At 45.6% G+C, this 18,443-nt stretch overlaps 2 protein-coding genes across 7 annotated transcripts in view; both read left to right on the forward strand.

Moving 5' to 3' along the window:
- The window catches only part of MEIOC (meiosis specific with coiled-coil domain), a 29,855-nt gene extending 26,410 nt beyond the window's left edge, over positions 1–3,445 (forward strand). For 4 of the 5 annotated variants that reach the window (XM_065577727.1, XM_065577724.1, XM_065577726.1 and 1 more), the window contains 2 exons: positions 827–1,007; positions 1,722–3,445. In XM_065577727.1, coding sequence (XP_065433799.1) covers positions 827–1,007; positions 1,722–1,966 — 426 coding nt within the window. In that variant the 3' untranslated portion in view covers positions 1,967–3,445. The remainder of the gene's footprint in view (positions 1–826; positions 1,008–1,721) is intronic. The other variant, XM_065577725.1, reaches the window with a different exon arrangement.
- The window catches only part of LOC135977338 (rho GTPase-activating protein gacV-like), a 954,030-nt gene that overhangs the window by 762,527 nt on the left and 173,060 nt on the right, over positions 1–18,443 (forward strand). The gene's annotated exons all lie outside the window — the stretch shown is intronic.

The raw sequence follows: 18,443 nt of genomic DNA on the forward strand, positions 1-18,443 counted from the left end.
GATGGAAAACACAAAGAGTAACTGACAGTTTTGTAAAACTCTATAAATCGAAATGTGATAAGGAGCTTCTTCCACAGCAGAGGGATTTTTCCAGCTTTGTTCCACATTTCAAAGGTGGACCCGGGAGAGATGTTTGAGATTTTCAAAAACTGTACAGGGGTTTTAGCACACTTACCTCTTCAATTACTAATGGAAGAAATATTGCTAAGTAGTCCACACTGTCCTAAAAATCTCAACCGTTGCTTTTAGCAAAGCATTTCAATTGTTTTTAAACAAATTTCAGCCTTGACGCTTTACTAACGTGGTTCTTAGTCCTAAAGTATGTCTTCTCAGCTATAGCAGTAAATTCTCAGGGAAGCTTAACAAGTGTGCTTAACAGGAGGAGCTGGCATTCAGCTTGTGTCTACTCCAAAGTGTGGAATGAAGGCAAAGGCTAAGATTTTCAAAAGTGACTGGTAATTTTGGGTGCCTGATTGAGACTCAGTATAAGGGGCTGACTTTCGGAAAGTGGTGAGCACCCACTTTCTGAAAATCAGTCCCTTTTTAAAGGTTTCCCAGTGTGTGTACCCAAACATTGAGGCACCCAAAATCACTAGTTAATTTTGGAAATCTTGGCTGAAAAGCCCATCAGTACTGGGTTTTTTTGTTTGTTTTGTTTTACTATCCCCAAACCAAGCACTGTTTGGCTTCTTGTTTGGAGAAGATAAAATTACAGGTAAGGATTTTACCGATTTTCAAAAGCATAACATTTTCTACTTCAGTTTAATTTTCACTTAAGTCTAGATGAAGACAACATGATCAATAACAGATATAAAATGTTCATTAGGTGGTGACTTTACTTGGAAAAATGGAACGTCTTCGCAGTTCTCCCCTTCATGCTAATATCTCCACTGCTCTTGATAAACATCTGGAGGTAATTCATATAGTGCAGTCACGTAGAAAGGATGAAATTATAAATGCTTCAAATCGGCAAAGGCAAGGAGCTCCGAGATGCCAAGATGACAGAGGTATAAATGTCCTTCTGCAGTCTCCTATTGTAGCAGAATAAGTCTAAATCTATCATAATTCCATAATAATAGGAAATAGTGTGTTTTTTTTTTTAAACTTTTTCATTTTTATTGTGAGACTGAGCTTTTGACTCAGGAAAAATGGCAGATTTTTTCTATGGTTTAAACTGATCCCTTTTAGCTAGGAATGTAGAGTAAAATTTTTGAACAGTAGGTAAATGTAATTAACCAATTTATAAGAGGTTAGCAGGAGGTAGATATAAGTAGCGAGTTCATGCGCTAAGCAAGAGGTTTCTATATTGAACTCATCACTCTAGTATCAGAGGCCCAGTTTCAAAGGTATTCAAAGGTATTTAGGCATCAGGAGTTAGGTGCCAAAGTACCTTGGAGGATCTGGGTCTAAGTGCCTAAAATCATTTGTGCCACTCCCACTTTCTGATTTAAGATGCTATATTGATAGACTCAAAAGGGAGTCCCACCCATCCTCATAGGGCAGCAATACAGGGTTCTGAGTGTTCTTCAGGAGTTTATCTAATCTCAGTGACAAACATTTCTCAAATGAAAAAAGAACAGGAGTACTTGTGGCACCTTAGTACTCCTGTTCTTTTTGCGGATACAGACTAACACGGCTGCTACTCTGAAACCAATTTCTCAAATGGTGTCTTAATATTAACAATATTTAGTGGACGTGTAATACCCTTTTCTTCTCCACAGATGTTTTTGCCCTCGCTTTGGCAATTAAAGAGATGAGTGTAGCAACACGCAAAGCACGTACTACCCTTTGGTGTGCACTTCAGATGACCTTACCAAAAACTACCACTATAGCTGGACAAGTAGATGTGGAGAAAGCTTTTCAGGAGATGGTACAGTCTGAAGATAAAGCATGTGAAAATATGAACAGCAGCAACCTCTTGAATCAGAGAGGTGAAACAAACAAACAAACACTAATGAAATGTTAACCCATACAAGAGTAAAATTTGCAGTGTGGGTTTGGCAAGACACAGTGTACTGTGAGTATTTTAAATGAACTCTTAAAGCTTGACAAATTAATTGATTTTCTTCCAAATTTAAAGTTAATACCTGAATGAAGCAAGTTCAGCTTCTCCAAAAAAAAAAAAAAAAAAGGTCCAATTTCTAACTAATTGGAGACTAACAACCAGACTAACCCACTGAACTAACAGGTTATATTAGCAGCTTCAGCAATACATTAACTTGTCAGATTTGTTAGTTTAAGTAATGTGATTATTTTAACTGCCACTCTGCAGTGCAGGTAAGCACAGTGTGAAATTCTTCTAAGTGATAAGTTTCTTTTAGGTTTGCCTTAGTAAACATGTTTTCAAATAATGAATCTGTGACTGTAACCCACCATAGGCTGCAGTCTAGTAACAGACAAGTTTTGATTGTGATGTAAAAATGTTTTCCTTGTCAAACTAATACCTGGAAACAGGAGGAAAGCAATGCTAAACATACCCAGTATTAATGTAAAAATTAAATATTTAAAATATTGACATATTTATGAATTTGAAATTTTAGAATCTAAATTTATGAAAGGAAATGCACCAGATTCTCCTAAATTAGTGATATTATAAAACTGCCATTGTGAAACCATGCAATGTAGTGAAGGTAAAACTTGTTCAAATCATTTGTGCATATTCTTTAAAAAAATTATATCTCTGTTTTAAAATATTTAAGTGTAATCAAAACATTACATTTACACAATCTGAATCTTAAAAAGCTGCAAAGCAGCTGAAATAATGAGTATTGTTCTTATACCCTTGGTTTAATACTTTTAAAGGGGGTATCACGAGGTTCTGAAATGTATTTTTTTTTTTAAAGTTACTCTTTAGCTAGTTTGGTTTGAGATTGGTTAGCATATCTTTTGTTAAATGTATTAGTTTGCTTCTGTATTTTTGAAAGCTATTGAATGCTTGGCTTTTTCTGTGTTCCTTATCTCAATATCTTTGTATTGAATGTGAATAATTTATTCATTAATATGAAATATTGATATTATGTGGCTCAGGAGATCTTGGGTTTTAACAATTCTAGCATGGAGTTAAACTATAATGTGTGGATTAAATTTATTGAGCTATCCTTGGCTAGATACACTGATACTTTAAATATCTGTGTTCTTCTTAGTTTTAGAAATCCTGGTATGCAAAAAGTGTAATCACACCACATAAATTGTCTTTGGATGATGTGAGAGAGAAACTGATTGAGAACGCAGGATAAACTGTAGTAGAACTATTTTGATCATTGATATGACTTACAGTACTGCCAAAATTAATTGCATAGGGGCAGCAAAATATAATACAACATCATACCACAGTAGTCACTGCACAAAGACTGGTTAAGTTTGACGTAAGACATGTTGGATGTTATGAAAACCAATATTGTACTGAATTTAGTCTGGTAAGAAATAAAGTAGCTTTCGTTGAAAAGTGTTGTTTTACTCTGCATGTGCGTATATGAACATGTTTTAGCGAATTAGACTCTTTATGTGCATGTTGATATAATGAAGGCTAATTTTATATTCTCATCAGGAAATGAGATTACTAAACTATGTTGAAAGGGGTGATAGTAAAATTACAAAAAAAAGAAGAACAGGAGGACTTGTGGCACCTTAGAGACTAACAAATTTATTAGTCTCTAAGGTGCCACAAGTCCTCCTGTTCTTCTTTTTGCGGATACAGACTAACACGGCTGCTACTCTGAAACCTTTCAGTAAAATTACAGTACTAAAAGAATGCCAGCATTGTAATCAGTTTAAATATACCATAGAGAACTAAACATTTTTGCAATGGATCATAAGGGTTTTTTTAATTGGATTGCACATTAACTGTGGTTAGTAAAAGCCAGAAGCTGGCAGAGCTGCCTACTTGAGGAATCAAATAGTTCCAGCTGAAATTCTGGTATTACTACTGGTGGGAGATTTCATTTTTTTGTTGGGGGGGGGGGGGGGTGAATTCCCTAGCATAAACACAGTCAGACTCTTTGGGGTAAGGTAAAATCAATCAGGAAGTGAGATTCCTTTTCTCCTGCTTACCTTAACTCAGTTTAGATGCTGGGAATTCCACAAGTAGTATACAAAAGAGGGAGCTTTAGGGTAGATGCCAAACAAGCCCTGAACATTGCTGCTGCATGAGATCTGCCATACAAAGGCAATGTCTTTCTGGCTATTGAGTCTGTAACAAGAAAAAGTGTTGAGTTTGAAGCACACTCTTCTAGCTGCCCTGCAGTTTAAGGGAAGGCATATTTTCATTCCAGTATGTGATGAGTCCTGGTGGAATGGGCTCAGACAGCTGAGGGGGAGACTAAGGCCTGGTTCCTCAAAGATACTTAGTCATTGCTCTGCTCAGTGTTGCAGTACCTAATCCTAGGTGGTCTGCCACATATTGGAATCCTCTGCCCTGAGCTACGTGCCCAGGCTCTCTATGCATTGTATGAAGAGAGTTAGGTGCCTAAGGAAGGGATCCTTAGAAACCAGCAAGCAGAGCAGGGAGATGACATAAGGTAGCCAGGAGTGAAATGGCAAGGAGAGGGGCTTAGATGCCTAAGTGGCTGACCTTGTGCACCTGGCTGACAGGACAGAGGTGCCTCCCTCCACTTGTGATCCTCAGCCAGGGTTTGGAGCTGTTGATAAAGTCTAGTCCCATTTCTTTGAAGACAAGACAAAAGCGGAAAGGAAAAGAACAGCAAAGAAAGAAAACACAGCTTCTGCCTGTGGAGCTGATTCTTTCTTGCAGCCTCACTGTTAGAGAAACATAGGCACAGCATATGGTCTCATTAGCCACTCTGAGACCTGGGAAACTTGGAACAGCATCAGGCTGTTAAGACGAGCCTTTCTGGTCACAGGCTCACAGTTCTCTTCTGAAAGAGACAATCTTGCAAAGCCAGACTCTTAAACAGAAGTTAGAGAGAGGAGAAATAAGGTGGGGAGTGTGACGAAGTGGGGGGTTTTCTTGTTTTCTGTGGAGTTTCAATGGTTTGCATACGGAGGGGGTGGGACTCAGTTTCCCTGGGTATTACTGGTTTAACGAGGTGAGGGGAGAGGGAGTGTGTTTTGCAGAGGACCGGAGAGAGGACTTGGGGACCCAGCCAATGGCCTGGAGGATGGATACCCCAGTGACCGGTGACCTGGTGACCCAGAGGCCCAGCTGAGGAGATGCAGCCAGTTCTGGCCAGTGGGTGGACAATGGGCTGCAGAGTGAGGACACAGTGACCTAACCAGCTGGTTCCAGCCAGAGGACAGAAGCGAGGAGAGGAGGCCTCAGTTTATGACCTTGTTTCCCTGGAGAGAAGACAGTGGACAGAGGCGGGGCGGGGGGTATCAGATGCCCAGCTGGGAGCAGGGGGGCTCTCGGCTGGAGAGGGGGAGCAGGCAGAGCTCACCTGGATGCAGAGAGACTGGGATGTGCTGAGGGAGGCCAGACCTGAGGCCCTGAAAGTTTCCTGTGCTGTGTTCAACTCTCAATAAATCCTCCTGTTTTATGCTGGCTGAGAGTCGCTCCGGTCTAGAGAACAGGGTTGCATCAACCCCTTCGGGAGTGGAGGCCCCGGGGGTCCAGAGCGAGTGGACTCCCTGAGGGGTCCCACGGCAGAGACAGACGTGCTAAGGCTCAGAGAGGTGCGGCTCCAGGAGGTGGAGGGGCCTGACCCCTAGAGAGAGTGGACCCCTGAGAAGGGCTGTCTCACTGAAAGGGGCACCCCCCACGGGGCCAAGAGTGGGCACACGGGGCCAAGAGTGGGCACGATCTGTGAGTCCGTGACAGGGAGGAAAATGACATATGAGGGAGGGAATAAGAACAGGAACTCAAATCTCACATTCAAGGTGTTGGGGAGTTAGCTAACACTGGTAGAGGTATCATCAGTCCCCTCTTCCTGCTGTGGTCTAGTCAGGAGCTCTCTCAGGATCAGGACGGTGAGGGTCCAATGGTGTAATGGATCCTGAGGTCCCAGGAGATGGTGGGGGTGTCAGCCACAATGGTAAAGCTTGTTTCTTTCAGTGCAACCTAGTGTTCTGATCCCACTAATCTTCTAAGCCTCTCATTATTTTCCATCTCCTCATTATTTTGTCCGCCAATCAGGCCTCATTTCTGAATGTCTAATGTTGGTCTATTAATTTCTGATTCCATTTTTGCCTTAATCTCAACACAATCCGTTGGTGCTATAAGTAGACTTTTTTTGTTGGAATAAATCAGTTTTTCTATCTTTTCATGTAACATTCTGAGCTGGACTTTATCTTAGACAACTTAAGAGTTCAGGCCTCTGCACAACACCACCCACATGTGAGTAGTCTGCATCCAACCTCCCTGCTGCAGGGTCTGACACATCATAGAATATCAGGTTTGGAAGGGACCTCAGGAGGTCAAATAGTGCAACCCATTCCAGTGCTTCACCACCCTCCTAGTGAAAAAGTTTTTCCTAATATCCAACCTAAACCTCCCCCACTGCAACTTGAGACCATTACTCCTTGTTCTGTCATCTGCTACCACTGAGAACAGTCTCAATCCACCCTCTTTGGAACCCCGCTTCAGGTAGTTGAAAGCAGCTATCAAATTCCCCCTCATTCTTCTCTTCTGCAGACTAAATAATCCCAGTTCCCCCAGCCTCTCCTCATAAGTCATGTGCTCCAGCCCACAATCATTTTTGTTGCCCTCCGCTGACTCTTTCCAATTTTTCCACATCCTTCTTGTAGTGTGGGGCCCAAAACTGGACACAGTACTCCAGATGAGGCCTCACCAATGTCAAATAGAGGGGAATGATCACGTCCCTCGATCGTGCTGGCAATGCCCCTACTTATACAGCCCAAAATGCTGTTAGCCTTCTTGGCAACAAGGGCACGCTGTCGACTCATATCCAGCTTCTCGTCCACTGTAACCCTTAGGTCCTTTTCTGTAGAACTGCTGCCTAGCCACTCGGTCCCTAGCCTGTAGCAGTGCATGGGATTCTTCCGTCCTAAGTGCAGGACTCTGCACTTGTCCTTGTTGAACCTCATCAGATTTCTTTTGGCCCAATCCTCTAATTTGTCTAGGTCGTCTATATCCTATCCCGACCCTCCAGCATATCTATCACTCCTCCCAGTTTAGTGTCATCTGCAAACTTGCTGAGGGTGCAATCCACACCATCCTCCAGATCATTAATGAAGATATTGAACAAAACTGGGCCCAGGACCGACCCTTGGGGCACTCTGCTTGATACCAGCTGCCAACTAGACATGGAGCCGTTGATCGTTACCCGTTGAGCCTGACGATCTAGCCAGCTTTCTATCCACCTTATAGTCCGTTCATTCAGCCCATACTGCTTTAGCTTGCTGACAAGAATACTGTGAGAGACCGTATCAAAAGCTTTGCTAAAGTCAAGGAATAACACATCCATTGCTTTCCCCTCAGGTATGAGGGGTGCACACTTACAGGATCAGGGACCACTGGTGAGAGAGTCATTCCTCCATCTAGTTTGAAAATTCCACTTCAGGGCCTCTGGGGCTTAGGCTTGAGCTATGGCTCCGAGCTGCTCGTTAGCTGTGAGGGGAGAGGGTGTCGGGGTTTAGGTGGCTTTGTGATTGCCATCTGGTGGAAACCTAGGAATATGTGTACACTGCAGCTGAGAGCATGGTACCCAACCTGGATGGACTCCTCATCTCAAAAAAGATATATTGGCACTAGAAAAGGTTCAGAGAAGGGCAACTAAAATGATTAGAGGTTTGGAATGGGTCCCATATGAGGAGAGATTAAAGAGGCTAGGACTCTTCAGCTTGGAAAAGAGGAGACTAAGGAGGGATATGATAGAGGTATATAAAATCATGAGTGATGTGGAGAAAGTGGATAAGGAAAAGTTATTTACTTATTCCCATAATACAAGAACTGGGGGTCACCAAATGAAATTAATAGGCAGCAGGTTTAAAACAAATACAAGGAAGTTCTTCTTCACGCAGTGCACATTCAACTTGTGGAACTCCTTACCTGAGGAGGTTGTGAAGACTAGGACTATAACAGCGTTTAAAAGAGAACTGGATAAATTCATGGTGGTTAAGTCCATTAATGATTATTAGCCAGGATGGGTAAGGAATGGTGTCCTGAGCCTCTGATTGTCAGAGGATGGAGATGGATGGCAGGAGAGAGATCACTTGATCACTGCCTGTTAGGTCCACACCCTCTGGGGCACCTGGCATTGACCACTGTCGGTAAACAGGATACTGGGCTAGATGGACCTTTGGTCTGACCCGGTACGGCCGTTCTTATGGACAGACTTGTGGTAGCTCAGCTGGTGCTAGCACACTCAAAATAGCAGGGTGGACGTTGTTGCACTGATGGAGGGTCTGGCTAGCCACCCAAGCTCGGACCCATGGCTTTAGGTGGATCAGGTGGCTGGCCTGAGCCTCAATGTCCACACTGATATTTTTAGCACACTTGAGTTGAGCTAGTGTGAGTCTCTCCCCGGGCTGGGAGACACTCGCTCAGCTGCAGTGAACGCATCCTAAAGTGTGTGTGTTTAGGGGTAGCAGCTGAGTGTCAGTTTTGAAAATGTCAGTGGTGCCTAACTGGTGAATTTAGGTGTGTAAAGGAGGCAGGTAAGCCCCCGAATACCTTTTGAGGCATCATTGATTCACCCTTACTCTCAGAGCTCTGTAGTCCTTTTTGATCTGCTGAGGGTCATACCTTGCAGTATCATTAGTGCCCACATGGATGAGTAGCATGGGGTAATAGAGGGCGGATGATCCTCGACAGTCCCTCTGTAACGTCTCGCATTTGGGCCCCTGGCAGGCAGCATACTTCCTGGGATGCCATGTCCGGGTGACAGCTGGGAGCCTCCGTCCCCTTCAGAAGAGCATCACCAACTACCATTACCCCACGTTTCCTCCTGGGAGTGGTGGCCACAATCCTCCCAGCCTTGGAGGTACATGGCTTTTCCTCTTCTACCTTTGGGGGTGAATCCTCATCGCTCGTTGCCAGGGCAGCATAACGGTTTTTCATCACCATGGGGGGTGGGTTGGGAGTAGAGGTGGAGCACTGACTGCTGCCAGAAGTAACCAGCAGCCAGTGTCTTCCCAGTGACAGAGCCATATCCTCCTCACCTGGTGGTGTGACAGCAGTCCTCTAGCTGGAAAGCTTCCTCAGCCTTGGCTGTTTCCATATGAATGCTCTCGAGGAATTCCTTGTGGGCATGGATGCTCCTCAGCCTAGCCACCTCTTGTAGTTCTCCCAGCTGCTTCCTGAGAGATTCCACCAGCAGGCACCTTTCACACTGGATGGTCCCTCCAGCCTGGCTTTCTGTGAGTGGAAAATGCAGCCCAGATCTGGGTAGAAACATCCATGGTTAGGTTGTCTGTCTAGATACAGAAAGAATGGGGAGTACTTGTGGCACCTTAGAGACTAACAAATTTATTTGGGTATAAGCTTTCGTGGGCTGTAGACAATGGATCATGTGATGTGGTCTGGATGAAAGCTGGAGGCATGCAGGTAAGTATAGTAGTAAGTAGGGTTTCCGGTATAGGGTGGTGTTTATGTGACCATCGCTTATTAGCATTGTAGTGTCCAGGAAGTGAATCTCTCGTGTGGACTGGTCCAGGCTGAGGTTGATGGTGGGATGGAAATTGTTGAAATCATGGTGGAATTTCTCAGGGGCTTCTTTTCCATGGGTCCAGATGATGAAGATGTCGTCAGTGTAGCGCAATTAGAGTAGGGGCGTTAGAACGCTTCCTCAGCTCTCGTCCCCTAAGTCAGCCATAAAAATGTTGGCATACTGTGGGGCCATGCGGGTACCCATAGCAGTGCTGCTGACTTGAAGGCATACATTATCCCCAAATGTGAAATAGTTGTGGGTGAGGACAAAGTTCAGCCACCAGGTTTGCCGTGACATTACTGGGGATACTGTTTCTGATGGCTTGTAGTCCATCTTTGTGTGGAATGTTGGTGTAGAGGGCTTCTACATCCATAGTGGCCAGGATGGTGTTTTCTGGAAGATCACCAATGGATTGTAGTTTCCTCAGGAAGTCAGTGGTGTCTTGAAGATAGCTAGGAGTGCTGGTAGCATAGGGCCTGAGGAGAGAGTCTACATAGCCAGACAATCCTGCTATCAGGGTGCCAATGCCAGAGATGATGGGGCGTCCAGGATTTCCAGGTTTATGGATCTTTGGGTAGCAGATAGAATACCCCTGGTCGGGATTCTAGGGGTGTGTCTGTGCAGATTTGTTCCTATGCTTTTTCAGAGAGTTTCTTGACAAATGGTGTAGTTTCTTTTGGTAACCCTCAGTGGGATCAGAGGGTAATGGCCTGTAGAATGTGGTGTTAGAGAGCTGCCTAGCGCCTCTCATTCATATTCCAACCTATTCATGACGACGACAGCACCTCCTTTGTCAGCCTTTTTGTTTATGATGTCAGAGTTGTTCCTGAGGCTGTGGATGGCGTTGTGTTCTGCATGGCTGAGGTTATGGGGCAAGAGATGCTGCTTTTCCACAATTTCAGCCCGTGCACGTTGGCAGAAGCACTCTATGTAGAAATCCAGTCTGTTGTTTCGACCTTCAGGAGGAGGCCACGCAGAATCCTTCTTTTTGTAGTGTTGGTAGGAAGGTTTCTGTGGATTAGTGTGCTGTTCAGAGGTGTGTTGGAAATATTCCTTGAGTTGGAGACGTCGAAAGTACGATGCCAGGTCACTGCAGAACTGTATTATGTTCGAGGGGTTGGAGGGGCAGAAGAAGAGGACCTGAGATAGGACAGACTCTTCTGCCGGGCTCAGAGTATGGCTGGATAGATTAACAATATTGTTGGGTGAGTTAAGGGAACCACTGTTGTGGCCTCATGTGGCATGTAGTAGTTTAGATAGTTCAGTGTCCTTTTTCCTTTGTAGAGAAGCAAAGTGTGTGTTGTAAATGGCTTGTCTAGTTTTTTTCCAGCCACGAAGAAGTTTGTGTGGAAGGTTGGCTTTTTATGAGAGTATCCAGTTTTGAAAGCTCATTCTTAATCTTTCCCTGTTGGCTGTATAGCAGGGGTAGGCAACCTATGGCACGGGTGCCGAAGGCGGCACGCGAGCTGATTTTCAGTGGCACTCACACTGCCTGGGTCCTGGCCACCTGTATGGGGGGGCTCTGCATTTTAATTTAATTTTAAATGAAGCTTCTTAAACATTTTAAAAGCCTTATTTACTTTACATACAACAATAGTTTAGTTATATATTATAGACTTATAGAAAGAGACCTTCTAAAAACGTTAAAATGTATTACTGGCACGCGAAACCTTAAATTAGAGTGAATAAATGAAAACTCGGCACACCACTTCTGAAAGGTTGCCGACCCCTGCTGTATAGGATGTTGATCAGGTGGTTCCGCAGTTTCTTTGAGCGTGTGTGGCACAATTTCTCAGCATAGTCTGTGTGGTATGCACATTGTAATGTATTTTTTACCTTCAGTCCTTTTTATCTGACTTCTTGAGGTACCTGCTGTTAATTGATTTATCTCGTTAGACTGACCTCACACTTGGTAAAGCAACCCCCATCCTTTCACGTATTTATACCTGCTCCTGTATTTTTCACTTCATGCATCTGATGAAGTGGGTTTTAGCCCACGAAAGCTTATGCCCAAATAAATTTGTTAATCTCTAAGGTGCCAGAAGTATTCCTCATTCTTTTTGCTGATACAGACTAACACGGCTACCACTCCTCCACCTGCACCTGTATTTAGACAGGTTTCAGAGACAGGAGCAGCACTGGCGATGCAGCCCTTCCTAACCATAACGATTACGTTACATCTCCCTCCCACAAACTCCCCTGTTTGCTAGCTCCCCTTAGTCACTTAGCCTCTGGCTTTTAAAACCTTCTCTCCTAGGTCAGTCCTACTCCCTCGTTAATCGCACGGGGAGGGTGATCACAAGGCTGATTGAGGCTGATCAAAGATGATAAAGGATGATCCAGGGAACAAAGGATCAAAGAGTTCCCAGACACACAATCCTAACTGACCCAGTAACTGAAATAACCTGAAAGAGAGAGAAAAACCACAAACATCCAAACAAACTTACTCACACCTTGTTCGTTCAGCAGGGGGATCTCCTTCAACCCCTCTCAAATTCCCCTGTTGGCGGTCCCGTTCATGATCACTTGTACCTATGTTACTGTTAATTTTTCGTTCTGTGATCAGTTCCTCTAACATAGCATTCTTCCATGTCAGCTGCATTACTTTTTAGGTTAGGAAACTGTCAGCTATTATATTTAGAAATTCCAAGGATGTTTTAGTCCTGGCAGAATGAGAACTTCCGGCGTGTGTCACTCAAATTAAAATCTCCCATGATAGTTTTTTTCCTACACGTTGTAGATAGGGATGTAAGGAGGTGGTACCTGCAGCAGGGGTACTCGCTGGAGGTAGTAGGCGGGCAGTGTCGCTCCCTGTCATAGTGGCTGGGCAGCCTGTGCAAACCCAGGACCTAGCACCAGCCATCAGTCAGCGCCTCCCTGTGGGACCTCCTCCCAGGGCTGGGAACTGGAGCTGTGAGGGAATGGACCAATCTGCTGTGGATGCAGGGGGAGGGACCAATTGGAAAGTAGACCAATGAGGGCCCTTTCTGAGCTGCATGTCTGGGAAAACGCAGATGTATGGTAACCCTACCCATGCTCCTAGCACTGGTGTATAGGCAATTCAAGAATTTCTTCTTTGTCCTTTGGTTCCTTGATTTTGTTCTCAACATCTCAGTTTTTTGCTGTGTGTTCATATCTTCCCTCTTTTTATCCTTCCCTTTTGCTATTAGTTTACTGTCCTCCTAACTACTCTAGCCAGCCTGTCTAGGAGGAGATTGGTCCCCCTTTACTGAGGTGGAGGTCATCCAAACTATTCAGCCCCCTTTCGCCATATAAGGTGGGCTAATGTTCCACAAAACCCAGACCCTCCTCTCTACACTAATTACCTAGCCAGCTTTTCACTTCCAGAATCTTCTTCCTTCTTTTCTGTCTTCCTTTGGACAAGAAGAAACTCAGAGAAGTTTGCTTGGACATTCTTCTTCAGCAAGCTTCTCCGTTCCCTGAAATCATCTACTGTCTGTGAGAGATCCTGTGATGCAGTGTCATATGAACCATCACCAATGGATACTTGCCTGTCAACTACAGCAGCCTACCCAGTCTTGGAGTGAGGTTCGGGTCTTTGTCTCCGGGAAAGCAGCACGCTGTTCTGTTGTCTGCCTGTCCCTTGCAAAATGTTCTTTCGATCCTTCTGAGTATTGAATCCCAGTGTTAGCACTCAATGTAGACAGGCACATTACAGTTGTGCTCACTCCAAGGTCAACCTCAGCCAGCTGCCTTGACAGTAAACATAGCAGTGCCTGATGTTTCCGCGGTTTAACAATCAGTTACCACAACTTATGGTCATGTTCTAATATGGTGCTGTGGCAGCGTAAACCTTAAGTGTGGATTAATTTCATGAATGCTGTATGTGACCTAGTTATTGAGAAACTAGAACTATAGTGGGTCAGTGGAATGTTTATTATACCCCCTATATTGCTTTAATTCAACTAGGGCTGTTGCCAGGAGAAAAACAATACTCCCAGATTAGAACATCCCCAGCAAACACTTGAAAACCAATGGGAAAGCTATTAGTGTCAAGAATCCTACATCTTATCTCCAATGAAGTAGTGTTGCCAGTGCTGGGAGCTAACAGATCAAAGGGCTATAAACAGTTGACAGATTACTTGGTCTTATGGGGTGGGGGAAAGTTTGGGGGCAGGGATTTAAGTTAAAGATTGAGCAGAATTTAAAGACACACACTGTCCAGCAGAGGGAGTGAACTGGTTTGTGAGTTAAGGGACCAGACTGCACACCTAGCTCTAGATGCCTTGGAGTGTCTGTAGGAAGCTTAGCCCTCCCTGGATGTCCATGTGCAAGATGGACCAACACCTGGTGAGCTAGACATCCATATTGTCTGTTTATTGTTTTAAGATCTTTTTCTCTGAAATGCTTTGGTTCTAAAACAACAATTTGCATTAGGCTGTCTGGTCACTGGCTGCCACTGGTTATAACTCCAGAGGAATGGAATGGCAGCTACTGAACTGAAGACTGCCTGAGGCAGTCAGGACTGCATCCCAAGAGAGGTGATGGCTGAAGGCCTGGGGTAAGTGCACTCATACGAGATGGGAGCAGATGTGCAGTTAGCCTGGGAACTCTGACAGGTGCCTGTCACAGTTCAGAACAACTGCACCTGTATTCCCCTCCTTTGTAGTCCATCAAGGATACGCACTCCAGGCCCAGGCCTTTGGCTCCTTGGCCATCACCTCGCTTTGGCAGAGACACACATCTCTCTGCCTCCTGAGCAGGGTTTTTCCAGGCAGCACAGTTCCCTGCCTACCCTACATTATCCCCAGCAAGCCAGACTGCCTAACACAGGCCAGTATCTGTGCTCTGCTTGCTCTCCAAAGGCTAAGAACAATGTAATTTCCAGCAGTTATGAGTTACCACACAGCACTTTATAAGCAAGCAGATTTATTCTTAAGGTGAAAGCATTACAGAGAAAACCTATTAAAAACAATACAAGAACCTACATGTATGCTGATAGGCTTACCAGAGAACATCCCCCAACTCTAAGAAGGGCTTGGTCAGAGTCAATTCTTCAAACCCCACAAAGGGGTTTGCTGTGATTACAAGTTAATAGCCATCTTAGCTCAGAACTAGCCCACCCATGAATAAGTCAGTCTTTCCTTTATACAGTTTGGCCCTTTGATCTTGGGACCCTGGGAACAGGTCATCAGACAATGGCTCCCTCCTCAGATCATAGCTTCAAAAGACAAGGTGCTTTTGTATAACTGGAGTGGGAGAATTTGCACTCGCTTCCCCTGAGAGTGGTTACATACAATTCCATCCCACAATAATACATACACTTTACATTTAATACAATAGACACCAGAGATAGTTAATTCAATGGAGTTTTTTTCAAGATGTTACAGGAAATTGCCATATCTGTTACATCTCCCATTAAAGAAGTGGGTGCGAGTAGGGTCATTGGCTGACACCCTAGGGGCACCCATTGACTTGTTTCTTGGCGAGAGCATCAGCAACCCAATTTGCATTCCCTTTAACATGAATCACATCCACATTAGAGTTTTAGTATTTACCATTTTAGCAGCTTGGTGTTTGTCCCTTTCATTTGATATAGCCAGTTGAGTGGTCAGTGTACATGAAATGTCACCCAGCAAAGTCGGGCTGTAGCTTCCTTGAAGGCCCCCATCATAGCCAAACATTGGTTTTCCACTGTTGCATAATTTTTCTCTCAGAAAAGCATTTTCTTGCTCAGATACCCTATGGGGCATATCTCCCCCTTTTCAGCAGTTTGCATCTGCCCAAGCCCGGTGTCAGAGGCGACTTCTTCGAGTACTTGCATATCAATTCCAGTGCAGGTATTTGTGCACCCTGAGTACAGTTGCTGGAAATTTTTCCCTTAGCGGTATCCATCTGGTTGGCTCTAGTGCCCTGTGGCGTCGCACACTCATATGCCAGTAAAAGGGCCTGCTGACCCTGCCCTCCTTCAGTTCCTTCTTACCGCCCGCAATGGTTGCCGGAATCCCTGGTTGCTTAGGCAATCTCTTTCCTTAGTAGTTCTCTCTCTAGAATGTGCTGTAAATAGTTTGTTGGTTAGATATTAGTTTTTAATAGTTTTAGGTAGTTTAGATAGCTCGGACAACCCTGCTTTATACAGTGGAGCTGTCCATAGTCCCGGTCCCGAGGCATACCCTGGTCACCAGGACTTAAGACTTACGCTGTATACAACAGGTCCATGCCCTTGCACAACCTGCACTTGAGCTGCCTCAAGTGCCTAGGGGGACATTCACAGGAAGGACAGTTGCCAAATTTGTAAGGACTTTAAACCTCATAACCAGAAGGACCATGCTGCTCACTTGAAGGTCCTGCTCATGGAGGAGGCCCTAAGAGCAGCCTCGGAGCTGCATTCAGACTTGGCATCAAGCAGAGCACGCCTCCGTCCTCGAGAGCTTCTTGACACTGATCATCTTCTCTGCTGCCAAAGAAAAAGCACCGCAAAGACGTGGAAAAAAGCCAATCCCCAGTGCCAACACACAGAGGCGAGCGGGACAGAGCAAGACCTGTGTCAGGCCACTTTTCACCCCTGCACTGCACTGTCTGCTGTCCACAGTGATGGGGCAGCAGTGTCCTTTGAGCTCCCCCCGACCAGCACATGCAGTTTGTGGTATCTTTGACCCCTGAAGCCTTTGCAGTTGCTACAGATCTGATGACCTTGCCAGTACCAGGCTTTCCGGAGGGTCAAGACTCTGCATCACTGATGCCCCCAGGTGGTAGAGAGTTGGCACCAACTAGACCAACACCGCACCACCTAGCCAAAGGCAAGCTGGCGTTTACAGCACTGAGGTCCCCTAGGCAACCTTCCCTGGCTCCCAGAGGCGCGGCCCAGCCCTGCTCTCCGTGGTACAGCTTGTCCCTCTCAACATCTGACTTGGAGAAGGAAGCGTACTTTTGGCATCAAAGCAGTCAACCACTGTACTCCCCTGGCCGCTTCCACTCCTTCGCAGTGACAAGTTCATCAGGACCTCCTGGTTCTTGGCCACAGTGCCCTTGAGGCACAACCACAATGTACTGACCCTTTTGGAACCTGTGGGGATTCCCACCACTGCAAGGGGCCCCTTCCAGAAGGTCCTATTGCTTGTCTCATAGGCCAGGACACCACAGGCACCATGCAGGGACATTGGAGAACCGGACTCCAAGCTCCTGCTGGCACTGAGGCACAGATGGAGGTATCCCAACCAATTTTAGCATCCTCGTCCTCTCCAGATGAGGCCACAGTAGCGCCTCTCCACTGACGGATGACCATAAGACTTAACAAGACCTCCTGAAGCAGGTATCCTCAAACCTAGGTGTCCAGGCGGAGGTGGTTAAGGAGGTGACACATGGCCTCCTGGATATCCTGTCACCCCTGGGCTCTTCCAGAGTGGCCCTACCAGTACATGAGGCTATCATGGAACCCATTAAAGCCCTTTGGCAAAGCCCCATCTTCTTCCCACCAACAGCAAAATGCTGCTAGCGGAAGTACTTTGTTCCAGCAAAGGGGTACAAATTCCTCTTTACACCTTCTCCTCCTCCCATTGGTAGTTGCGGCAGCTAATAAGCAAGACTATCAGGGACAATCAGGCTCTACATCCAAAGCGAAGGACCCTAAAAAGATGGACCTCTTTGGGCACAAGGCTTATTCCTCAGGGGCCTGCATCTGCGTATAGCAAATCAGCAGGCCCTACTGGGGCGCTATGACTTCAACATGTGGGAGTCGTTAAGGAAGGAAGTCCTTAAACTTACTTAGGACTCCAGGCTGGAGTTTTCCTCCCTAGCAGAGGAAGGGAAAATGAGCCTCCCTACAAGCTGTGTTGGACGCTGAGGCCAAATCAATGGCAACGGCGGTAATCATGCACAGGATTTTCAGGACTGCCCCAGGAGGTGCAACACACCATTAAGGGCCTCCCTTTTGAGCGCTTGTCACTCTTCTCCGAGTAGATGGATGCTAGGCTATATGGCCTTAAGGACTCCAAGGTGACATTGCAATCCCTGGGCCCCTATATACTGGCAAGCATGAGGAAACGGTTTAGAGATCAACAACCTAAGTCACCAGGCAGGATCAGCAGAGAAGGAATAGAGGCTACAGGGGTAGGCCTCCTCCTCCTCAGTCATCCTCGGAGGTCCCTACATAACAAGCCTCCTGACATCCCGGTTGTCAAAGCATTAGTTTTGATGAGACACTCAAGGTCGGCATTTCAACCCCATCACATCGGATCCAGCTACACATCCCTGTGTTCCAATGTCTTTCCCATTTCCTGGATGCATGGACCCTGATCATTTCAGATAGATGGGTACTCAATACCATAGAAGTGGGTTACACCATCCAATTCCTATCTTTCCCTCCTTCCCACTCACCCTGTCCCCATCCCTCTTCAGGGACCCTTCTCACGAGCTTCTGTTGGAACAAGAAGTCCAATCCTTCCTTCGGGTGGGAGCCATAGAGTGGGTGCCTCCCCACTTGAGGGGCAAGGGGTTCTACTCTCGCTACTTCCTAATCCCAAAAACCAAGGGGGATGGGGGGAGAGGGTCTCAGACCCATCTTAGACCTGCGGGATCTCAAAAGATATCTCAAGAACCTAAAGTTCTGCATAGTCTCCTTGGCCTCCATCATTCCTTTGCTGGATCCTGGGGGTTGGTATACTGCCCTCAATCTAAAGGACGCTTACTTTCATATTGCGATCTTCCCTGGTCATAGATGTTTCCTAAGGTTTGTAGTGAACCAAGATCACTACCAATTCACAGTGCTCCTGTTTGTCTGCCTTACGGGTTTTCACAAAATGTATGGTGGTAGCAGCCGCATATTTAAGGAAAAAGGGAATACATGTGTTCCCATACCTCACTGACTAGCTAATCAAAGACTGGTCCACAGCTCAAGTGAAGGCCGACATATGACTC

Source organism: Chrysemys picta, chromosome 24, assembly GCF_011386835.1.
Source record: "Chrysemys picta bellii isolate R12L10 chromosome 24, ASM1138683v2, whole genome shotgun sequence".
Lineage (NCBI taxonomy): Eukaryota > Metazoa > Chordata > Testudines > Emydidae > Chrysemys > Chrysemys picta.